Source organism: Coregonus lavaretus (genome assembly GCF_964263955.1).
Source record: "Coregonus lavaretus genome assembly, chromosome: 11".
NCBI lineage: Eukaryota > Metazoa > Chordata > Actinopteri > Salmoniformes > Salmonidae > Coregonus > Coregonus lavaretus.
In genome coordinates, this window is record NC_139998.1 from 15530410 (window position 1) to 15542428 (window position 12019).

Genomic DNA, 12019 nt, shown 5'->3' on the forward strand with positions numbered 1-12019 from the left:
CCTCTCTCTGGGTCTCTGTGCTGTTCCTGCTTGTTGTCATTGATTTCTGTTTTCACCAGGACCCCTTCCCAATGGTGGTCACCAGTCCTCTCACCGTCCTGCACCGGACTACTCTTCACCCTGGTGTGACAACGCTCATCTCTGTGCACACATACACACACTAGTAAGAAGGGGAGAAAAAGCCTGGAGGCAAACCACATAATTTGGCACTGAAAGCCATCTTACTTCATTTTATTTAGGCTAAAGTTTGATGTAAGTGGTGAGTTGAAACATGTAAAGATTGCATGGTGCAGGTGGTCCATCCGAACATGTTTAAGCTGTACAACACCAGCTCTGAGTTGTAATATGTAACCACTTCAGCCAGTAACTTGAGCATTGTCAAAGCCAATCAAAGCCAACCAGAGGTGTTGGGTGGGGAGTTGAGAGCGAGTCACTGCTCTACCTGTTGGGAGGTGATGCATGACTGAGGAACCATTAACCCAGGCTCCAGATCCTTGACGTCTTCCCTGAAAAGGTCACAGGCAGCCTGGGGGCCAAGGGTGCCGGGGGGTGGGGGGGTTCTTCCGGCTCACCTGATAATCCGGCCGTTGCACATCACCAGACGGAGGTTGTTGTCCAGGCTCCGTTCCACAGCTGCAGCCGACGCCACAGATGCCTTGTTGAACTTTGCCGTCACTGTGGACCTGAATGGGGCATCCTGCGAAAAGGGCATAGAGATTTACTTTAACAAAGGTTTATAATTAACCTAGTCTCAGTCTATGAGTAACATCCTCCAAGACATGGATAATCCACGAGGACTACAGTTGCACATTGGGTTAGACCAAGCAGCATGGGGGAGATGGTAGTGTGTCAATGCCCTCACCTCCTCAAAGGGTCCCACCTCCAGCCTCTTGAGCACCTGTCGCGTGTGCAGCTCCAGGATCTCCAGGTTGGAGGGAGTCTTGGGCGCATGGTGATGATGGTGGTGGTGGTGCCGTAGCCGTCTGGCTGTCCGGCGAGCATGATGGCTAGCCCTGTCCAGAGTCGACCGCGTCAGCGGGCATGCTCCACTTCCCTGAGATTTCATTGGCTTGCTACCTCCAGCGCCACTCTGCTGCTCCTCCTGTGGTTAAGAAGAGATCCTAGTCAGTACAGAACCCCAACGCTGTAATACCCAGCTTGAAAGAAACACAATGCTTTTGACCTGGTACTTATAAAAGAGAAAAAGGGAAAAAAAGAATGAGGGTCAGCCAACTTTTACTCTGAGCACAAATGTTTAGAACCAGCTCCAAGTCGTCACGTAACAGCTTGAGGCCCTCGCTCCCAGCCCCGTCACAACGCAAGGCCTTACCTCCAGGTAGCGGATTTCCTTTGTGAGTTCTTTAATTAGATGGTTGGGTCTGATATGGTCCGGGACCTCGCTGGCCGGCTCTGTGACCTGAGGAGAGGCAGAGAGCAGGGGGACAATGAGGGCTTGTCCCGTCTGTCTGCAGATGGTGGTTACAGTTTCCCAGCCAGGTCATAGTCATACCACCACACTGGATACAACCTGCCCACCACTGACCTTTATAGAAGGAGCCCAATGTAGATTACATTAGAATGTAGAGAATGTGACCAAACGTCCTATTTTGTAGTCAGATGTTACACAGACAAAAGAAGCTGATTTGGAATCTACAATCTGGTTTCCTGTAGTATCTTACCTCTCGTTTTAGCCAGTTCTTCAGTGCAGTAATCAAGGCTTTCACTCCTGTCAGGTAGGCTGGGGGCTGGCAGTTATCCTCTCGTAACTCTGAGAAGCCAGGAATCATATGAGAAGGATGTCAAAAAGGTGCAGAAAGTTACCAAAGGGGACATCACCAAAACAGCAACAAATTCTTCCTCCAAGTTGTATTTCTCTCACCTTTTAGAGTCTCCAGTAGATTATTTGCCACATACCAGCAGATGGCCTCAAAGTAAGGGAATTTGAACAGGTCAGGAGTCTTCAACCGCCGCTCCATCTCATAACACCTGTAGTTGAGGATGCAGCAATGGAGGTCAAACACACACAGCTCCACAGTGCTGAGACCCATCACAGTCAAACCACTACTTCATTGCTGGCCATTAAAAAGCGCAGAAGAGCTGTGTTTTTAGCCATTCATTTCATCAATGTTATTACTTTACAAGGAAAGAAAGGCAACAGAATGAGCAGAGGACAGAGGGTTTTCCAGGTGCTCACCTGAGCTGCATGCCTATGTTGAGGTTGTGGAGGAAGTTCCCTCCGAACGCCATGCAATCCTGAGAGGTGAGAACAGCATGGATCCATCCTGGGGAACACAGAGGAGGATAGACCACATCAACAGCTGACCCACAGATGTGGAGCAAAAGGCCAGTAGCAGGCAGAAGACAAACATGCAATAAATCAAACATTTCATTTGGAACATTTTGGAATTCTTGTTTTCCAGCTGTATGTTTCAGACACATCAAAGGGTTTAGGAAATGGTTGAAAAACCTTCCACGTTGCAGCAGCGCATCCAAAGAGGCGTGACAATGCTGGGCTGGTGGGCCCTAAACATTATAAATGCGCGGTCATGGAGGGTGCACCGAGAGCTGCTGTGGCCCCAGCAGAGAGATGATGGGAGCCGCTCAAGTGATTATATGGATGGCTGATACCGGTTGGGGTTCTCTCTCATCCCCTGCCGGTCTCCTACATACCAGCCATCAAGAGCCCAACCGTGTGACCTTCCCTGCCAGGGGGCCTTTGGCTTCCCGCAATAAACCATTTCAGAAACGGTATTTATGTTACAGCAGGAGGCCTGTGAATGCAGTTCATGAAACCATAATTTGCACATTCATCCAAAAGCAGGTGGGCCCATGCTGATGGAGCATTGTGCCATAGTTAAAATTCTCTCAAATTCTCTTTACCTAAAAATGAACGTTCATTTTCGAACATCAGGAGATCGACACAGATATGTTGTATTTGTGTCGGCACTCAGAAACATATAACATTTTCCCTGGGGAATGGTGGTTTTGTGTGTTTATGTACTGAGGGCCTGTGTGTGTGTGTGTGTGTAACCAAATATGGAACTGGGCCAGGGATCTCTCCCAGTAGGGAGCCACTAAGAATCTCACGCTCTCAGTGTCTGCTAGCATCATCAGCCCAGAGAGCTTTCACATCCCCAGCCCTCCAACTGGGAAAAGCAGCCGTGTGGGAAGCTGTGTGAAAAAAGCTTCTCCACCCTGTGGCTAGAGAAACTGGATCAAATAATAAAATATTCCCTTTTACGTGCATCAATTAATTTTGGGCGTGTCATCACCTATTTGACTTGCCATGTAATCGAAGGACCATATGATGATGTAGGAAAGTTCTGTGAACAACAGTGGGCGGAAGGATGGTGTCATGTGGTGCTGGTGTCCACGGTGACAGAGGTGGTCCACTCAGGCCCTTCAGAGCTCACAGTGGAAGAAACAAATAACACAGGTCTTCCTGTGAGACGCCATCAAAGGCTAGCTGCTCCGCTCAGTGCTAAGTGGAAAAGCAGCTCTATGGCTCTTTATGGCTCTTGTGTTTTTGAATGCCCTTGTGTGTCTGCAGCAGAGCTTTGGAAATATAGTGCTGTATACAAGGAATGTTGCAACAGTAGAGCAACTTGAGCCCTTTGAACTAGTTCCTTATAAAAAAATTAAAAACTCAGACTTAGTCCTGTGGTGGGAAAAGGAGACCGTTGCTTCTCCTAACCTGTGGGGATGAGGACAGTGGTTCCTTGCGGCACCACACACTTGTAGCACTTGTCCACCTTGTCCCCAAAGAACACCTCGCTCTGGTTGGGGGACGAACTCCACGCCTCGTATAGTGCAAGATTAGCCTGGGTCGGCTTGATCAAGTAGAAAATCTTCTCTCCCTTCAGGACAGAGATGAAAAATTAGGAGAACATTATTCCGGTGCAATGGAATTATTAATAATATAAAACAATTGACAGAAGCGTATCGGAGGGGAAGATTTTCAGAGGAAGGCAAATGAACAAGACCCAGCATGTAGTCAGTGTTGCTACAGTAAAACGCTTGAGGGGTGACAAACCTCAGGAGAAGCATGTGGTTATTGAAGTTGGGCTGTCAGACTACATAGCCAACGCAAAACGCCTTGAAGACTCGAAACAACTCTGGTGCCTAACCATAGCACTGTCTGTGAAGATATAAGACATGCTGAGCACAGCAATTCCCCAGCTTACCCAGAGTACGTGGTACCACACGGATGTGCCTCCGAAATCTATGTGGAAGTCTGTGTAGCTGTCCTTCACCCCCATCAGGCAGTACTTCTGGACAAAGGGCTTGGGGAAGAAGGAGTCATCTGGCCAGTAGTTCTCCACCCAAGACATCTTCTGAGCGATATCAGGCACCACCACCAGCTCTGCCATCCTAAGAGGATACAAAGGAGCGTTTAGGGAAGTTCTACCAGTAAGGCAGTCGTTTGTACGCTACTCATCTTTCAATACACGTATTACTGCGCTCTAATAAGGCAGAATTGTTTGTCACGTTACACACCTTCATATCTACCCATCACTGTTCACCAATCAACCAGGCATTAACCAAGGAGATTCATTTAAAATAACACATTTCTCCCCACCTCTTTGCCGTTTTAGAGTGGTTTCTTCTACCAGCTGTGCTGCTTCTCTGTGTAGCCCGCGCAGCACAACTGGAAGGAAACCGCTTGAGTCGCACAAAATGGAATATAAAGTTTGGAATTACACAATTTCATGTGTACAACATCTATAGACCTGCATCACTATGCTGAAAGTTTTTTCGTTTCTAAAAGGACGTATTTGGGTGATTTTGGAGCCTTTGTTCATGTTTTTCCATGAATCCCATACTGCGGAACGAGCAATGAGTTAGTCTATTGCGGGTGGGGATAGTTTCTCAAAACCAAGGGAAATAGCAACAAAAAAAAGTGTCTGGACCCTTCTATAACATGCCATTTACATAACAAATAGAGATTTGGTTCCAAACTAGTGAATAGCGCTTTTAGCTACAAATATTACAATTCTAATGGTGAATATTTAGTGAATCCCAGAAATTCGTAAGTGAATCCAAATTATACAATGATCAAAGCAGCAGCAGCATATACTTGTTAATAGCGAAAAGCAACCAATACTTACTTGGTGTCTGAAAACTCCAGACTGATCACGTTCAGCACCTTTGGCCGATAAGGTTTGTAGTAATACTTGATGAACTCTCTAAGTTTCATTTTGCTGTCTGCCTGCCTGGCAACATCAATGACATCCACGATTTTGTCACCACCTGCAAGAAAGTCATGCTTCAGATTAGAATATGGTTTCTGTGATGCAGAAAGTAGTCTGGAGGAAGTTCAAGATGGGATGGGACAGGCATTAACACTTGAATGTAGTATGTTAAGTAAGGACAGGTGGATTTGATATGATATTACAGACATATTACAGTGTATCACCACATTACTGCACAGTACTACAGACCAATACATGCCAAGCCTGCCTTCTAAAAAATACTTTAATATATTGAAATCTACCGGGGATACTCACAGGTCCAATCCCCCTCCCCAGCCCAGACAGAGGGCCAGCCAGAGAGACTCTACAGTTCTCATGCGCAGATGTCCAATGATGGAGGGCGCAAGGCGTGGAGCTTGCTGACATTTTCAGAATCCCCATAATACTCCTGATGGACACCTCAGTGCTGCTGCAGCCACCCAACTGGAGGAGGTGCATTGAAACATCCAAGGCAATCTCTCCACATCCCATTACTGTACTCCCAATGATGGAAGCAGGAGGAGCCGGAGAAGAGGAGGCTAAGGGTTGGCTAATGTCTTTCATGTGTGTAGATAACGCCACCCGTGTACAGCTGGCAAATTGCAAATAAAAAATGGCAGAAGGGGGAGCTGTGAACAGACATGCAGTTAACGGAGGGCATGACAGGACAGCTGGTGGTTGTGCAAGGACAGCCCTGTTTGGCCCTGCTGGCCACCGCTGGAGGCAGAGCAGCCTCACATACACAGAACAGCCAGGGGAACACTAGTGTACAGATCGGGAGGGGAGCTGCCTGGGCGTAGTACAACCAACGACAAGTGGGGGCAATAACTCTCTCCAGCCACCAATGTCCTGTGCGAATATTTATGGTCCTCATATTAGCAATTATGTCCCTTCATCAATCTTTCCATCCAGTGACACAGTTAGGGACTAAGAGCACAGGTTTCCTGGAGAATAGACAGGGCGTTGCTAGTCCCAGGTCTGAGGTACTTGGAAAGTGTGATGTTAAAACAATGTTCCAAAAGGACAAAAGACACTTTACAGGTTTGCCATTAGGGTAAATGGAGAAATGGCCATGGAAAACACATATCGTTCAATACAATTAACTTACAGGTCCCTGCTGAGTCTAGCAGGCAGAGTGCCAAGTGAGGTAAATGGATTAGCTGGGCAGCTGGCCTGTGGTGAATGCTTGGTTAAGCACTGGCCATTTAAACATTAATGTGAATATCAACAATGTTAAAGAATATTTTCCAACTAATAAACCTCCAAAAGAGACCCACACATGAATAAGGTTATTCATTAAACAAACCATTTGAATTTCATTGTCAGGTTGACACCTCAACCTAGACTGATAACTCCACAGGCTTAAGCCTAATCCAAGGAGCTTTTAGGAGTTCTAGAGCCATGAAAACCACAACATATCACTGTGAGAATGGAGTGTGACTAGTCACCAAAGAAGACTGTGTGCTTCTGCCAGTGACAAATCACATGCTGCTCAGAAACAGAGCAGTGGGCAGAATGACTTGGTCTCTGACACAGATGTGAGATCAGATTTGGAGCCTGATTTCCCCAAAGGAAGACCATACCATTAACCCTTTCTAATATCTACAGTTCCAATATTACACCCTGACTATGGACATGAAAGAAAAAACCTTGAGACACAAATCCCATGCTAAGATAAACAAATGGCCAGTGCTTCACTTTAGTAGTCTTCTGGTTATGCTAATATGATACACTGGTCACAGGGACAAATTCTCAGGTTAGCCGCAAAAGTGAGATGGTTTTGTCCACTCTTTCTGTGTGTGTGCAGTAGACTGAAGGAGCAGAGTGAATGTAATTTGAACCTAAAATAAACTTAGCCGGACACAAACCTGAGATGTCTGATAATGTACTGGGATGTAAGGGGATCTCATAAGTACCAGACTCTCAATAGTGGAGAGAGGTGATGAACCACGGTGCTCGGAAAGCTAACCCACTTTTAGCTACACACTTATTTCATTATTGAAATATATGAAAAACTGTATGCACTCACTACTGTAAGTCGCTCTAGATAAGAGCGTCTGCAAAAAAAATTATTGGTGGATTAATGTAACATGTAAAAAGGTGGACCCAGTGAACCTCTCAGCTCTGTTACCTGAGATGGTCCAGAGGCACATTAAGTTACAGTAATGTACAGACACGTTACACGGCAAGCACGTAGGATTAATATTTAAACCCTTGACAAGATGCTCAGCTAGCATCTCATTAACAAACACGTTTGATTAAACATCCCACTCAGCAGTACATGATCCAGAAATTCTAGAGAGCTTGTGTTCATAGAAACAGAACATTAGCACACTGACCCAATTATTTTGAAAATGGGGCTGTTTTGAAAATAAATATGGCACAGTAAATGTACACAAACCAAACAAAGGCACCAAAACAGCACAATCGGTGGGAGAGGGCTCCATTTTAACAAACCTAACGCAATGGTAAATCTTAGCGCTGGCGGTAGTGCTATAGGTTCTGGGGTGTATCAGAAATATTTTAGCTATTTTCACAGCAGGAATTATGGGCGCAATAGCTGGCGGTGGCACGAAAGGGCTGGGTTTTGATGAATAAATTAGTTGCAGGTGTGTCGAGGCTTGGCCCTTCACTGGCCAATGAGAACATGCTTCATGGCTAAATATCTGGTTGCTTCAAGTTGTGTATTTACGGTCTTTTTATATCAACTCCAATTAGAACGTTAGACCGTTATAAATAGCCTAGAGAAACAAAATGTAGGCCTATCCCATATTTGCTAAATAGGTTGAACATGTTTGCAATCCACATTGTTCTAAGTAGGCTAATTGCATGATTTCAATACGAAAATATATATTTTTAAACATAGCATTCACATGGACATAGGCCTACTGTAAATTGCATTATGTCTGAGCTATGCCAAACGTTAAGAAATATTACATTCTATTAAATTAGATGAAATAAGACCTAAAAAGACAGTGAATAATTTGAATCAAATTCTAATAAAACGAAACAACTTGTTTTAAATAAAATTGTCTAAATATGTCTAAATACAGTTACAGGCACCATAATTGCTCCCGTGGGCATATAATATTAAGACAATGTAGACTATGGAGGGTTTTACGCATATCAAAACTTTTCAAAAGAGCTGGAAAAAGATCCAATATAAAGAGAAAGGGGGAATGTCCACTTACCATTATACTGCTCCCAAATATAATGTTTTATAAACATCATGGAACCATGTTACAGATCATATTCGCACCTCTCCACTCCAAACATAGCAGACGGCTTCTAAATTGCATTGTATGCGAGCCATGCATTCTAATAATAAAGCCATGGACAGTGAATAATTCTAATAAGTTTGGTTTTTAATCAAATTAAACTAAAACAAGCAATTCGTTTTTTTTAAACGACAATATTTCTAAATAAGATGGGGTCAGAATCATGATATCATAAATCGCATCTCTCATTCCATGAACAGGCACACGTAGGCCTAAGGCCAAGGGCTCGATAGGAATTCCCGCGATTTGACAGTTAGGTCCAACAAAGGAAAGTGGAAGATGCATTTTTTCACAGCAGTCTTTTTAAATAACTTGATGTTCCTAAACAGGCTTCCTACAGTCACTGACACCTTTCATGCAATGGGCATCACACATAATGAGTCCACACTTTTCACAGAATCTGGACAAAAATAATGTCCAGTATAAATAAAAATGGGGGATTTCATTAACTCTTTTGCTGATCGTGACATTTCCGATAAGGCTACTGTGCGCCTTACCACTAAGACCAGCTTTTGGCCGGTCTTAAATATCTCTAGTTGCACTGACTGAAATTGGCATATTGGTGCACGTTTTGAAGGACACGCCTCAGATTTCCACACCTCCTACCTCAGCGCAAGCAAGCTGATGTTAGACAGGTAAATTAACAACCCTGATGCAAAGGTTGGGAAAAAGCAGAGCGCTGGCTTTCATAAGTTAAAATTGACAATGAGCGTGTGTGACACTAGCGCTGCCTTAACGCCAGTCGAAAATAGAGGCCAGAAAGTAGTCAATTAAAAAAAAAAAATATTCTCCTCTTACCAACGTAGTCCTCCACATCCCTTACAGAGAAGCTGGAGGGAGGCAGCTTGAGACCTAGTCCATCCAGTTTGGGAACGGTGATAGGGTAGCGGAAGCCCTGCTTCTCCAGGTACTTCTGTGTTACCTGATGGCCCTGCATCTGCACCATGATTTCATCCGCACTGCAACAAAGGAAAGAGGGGCATTTATATTACGTTATTGGTCATCTACCTCAACTCATTTTAGAAGATGCATTCCTGGAACGTGGTTGACCAACCATCCTTCATGTATGGACCACAGATTATGAGTTTATCACTTCACCAGTTTCCTTCTACCTGCTTCATCTAATAGAGCTGTCCCAGTGAGCACCATTGCACTGCTTAAGGATTTGTTTGAAGGAGCTGAGTTTGTATTCACAATATGTCACAAAAAGGCAGAAGCCCAGTTGATGTTGGCTAAGTAAAGCAATGCCCAGACCACATCAGCAACACACTGGTTTTCAGTTCGGGGTGTGAACCTGGGGCCCACTGCTGTGTGTGATGTGTGGTGATGTGTGTGTGCACACATCTGTGGCTTGGTCTGCTGGGTGGTATCTTGGCTCCTTCAGTACCTGGGAAAGGTTCTGTTCTGCAGCTCTCGTACAAACACAGAGGTCCCCGCCTGCACCGGCCTGCTGCAATCGTCAGGCTCTGTGTAGTCGTGTCGGTGCCAGTTGTTACGTTTTTTCACTGGGAAAACAAGACAACGAGTTGTAAAACTTCTCAACCGTCAGAGTCATTGATCAAACAGAGCAGATACTGCACAGCGTTTGCAGGGGTAGTTACCCGAGTGTCTGAGGAACATGGAAGCCTTGAATTATGGATCGTCTCTATAAATCATTTCAAAATCCCATAAAGCCCACGTAATATCCAGCCGAACGAGGGCCATCTTCAATCTCAATTTGATGATTACACCATCATTCAATTACCCTAATAATGTGGCCAGACCCACTTTAGAGCATAAAGAGAGAGAGTAGACGTCTAATGGAGAGTCAAGTATTAAATAACCGTGCTGAGTAATGCAGAGAGAGAGTGTGTGGTGGTGTGGTACTTACTCAAGGAGGGTCCGTGTTGGACATCACATTTAGGACAGTGGTAAACATCGATGTCCACGGCATGGTGCTCTTCCACTTGGACACAGCTGGAGAGGGAAGAGAACATTTTGATATTTAGACTCAGTTATATGAAATAAGCTGGTTCTCAACACAAAACTCGACAACATATCTGTAGTAAATATAGTTTAAATTTAGAGAGTGATCCAACATCACCCTCCCATTAGAATGGCTTACCAAGAAAACCTTCCAAAAGGATAAATGAGGTAAAAAGGAGTTGGAGCACTAAACAAAAAAAGGCAGAGATGGATTAAAATGAGATATAAGAAATCAATTGTACAGGATGCGAATAGGTGACTGACGTTTCGACGTCAAGCTGACGTCTTCCTCAGTGACCTGACCATTGCACTTAGCTCCTATTTATAGCCTAGTGGTCCATTGAGACGCAATGTAAAACAATTACAATGATAATGATAAGACAAAGTGTGTCTCGTTAATCAACAGGCCATGTCAATATATACATAGGTGATATTTGGGTGTCTGTGAATCCGGAGACACAGAGACCCACAAAAAAATCGAGGCAACAACATTATAGAAGAAATGAGGACAGTGGAAAAATCATCATTTAGCCCCTTTGGACCCACACTGTCTAAGGAGTACTGCCAGAATGCCTCGGTTTTGGTTTACGTACGATATCACCTCCTCTAGGTGAAATTTGGACGTGTTCTATGGCTACAAAGCGCAGGACGGAAGGTGAGTCATGGTTGGCTTCGATGCAATGGTGCGCAATAGCATAGTCCGTGTTTTTATTTCGAATAGCAGCCTTATGTTCTGCGATGCAAAGTTTCAATACTTGTTTAGTTTGACCAATAAGGAGAAGCGCAGATGCATTTGAGCATGTATACGACATTTGTGGTGCTACAATTAATGAAGCGTTGGATTTTGTATTCTTTACCTGTTCTCGGGTGGTAAAAAACTTTAGTATTTTCACAATGTAAACAGTGGCCACACTTGTAATTGCCATTGGGCGGGCCTGGGAGCCAAGTGTCACGCTTCTTGGGTAGCTGCATCCTATGGGTAACGGAATTGGCTAGATTGCGCGCACGGCGAAAACAAATGCGAGGGGGGCAATGTAATGAACTCTCGTAGATTTTGATCACTTTTGATGATGTTCCTCAATGTGCCACTAGGCTATAAATAGGAGCTATGTGCAATGGTCAGGTCACTCTGAGGAAGACGTCAGCTTGACGTTGAAATGTCAGTCACCTGTTCGCATCCTGTACAATGGATTAAAGTGAGCAGTAAGAAATCAATCTCTGCTGTTTTTCCAACTCCTTTTTACCTCAAATTAGTCCTTTTGGAAGTTTTTCATGGTAAGCCATTCTGGTGATTTTTGTCCTTGTTGTTGATCACCCCTCCTTTCCTTGGTTTGCTGAAGCGCGAAGGCCCACCTGAACTATCACACTCCCATTATTCTATTCTATTTCGGCCATTAGCTGTCTAAATGCAAAACTACTGTTCCTAAATTACTTTTGCAAAATGTAAATACTACCCCCCTCTCATTCAAGGGATCCAGCCAAGTGGTCAACCAACTAGGCTACACATCAACAGCCATGTAGTAGGCAGGGATAGGGAGGAATGCA

General features: G+C 44.5%; 1 protein-coding gene across 1 annotated transcript; it reads right to left on the reverse strand.

Annotated features, from left to right (window-relative positions):
• Window positions 1-5: 5 nt before the first annotated feature.
• LOC311137024 (lysine-specific demethylase 7B-like) lies at window positions 6-11446 on the reverse strand (the record flags this gene model as incomplete). The annotated part of the gene is made up of 14 exons (XM_084171343.1): window positions 6-141; window positions 573-697; window positions 863-1102; window positions 1331-1417; window positions 1680-1768; window positions 1880-1986; window positions 2195-2282; window positions 3695-3857; window positions 4185-4371; window positions 5109-5250; window positions 9308-9468; window positions 9897-10014; window positions 10380-10465; window positions 11388-11446. Coding segments are annotated over 14 exons (1788 nt in total), but the record flags the coding sequence as incomplete, so codon positions are not given.
• Between the last annotated feature and the right edge of the window lie 573 nt (window positions 11447-12019).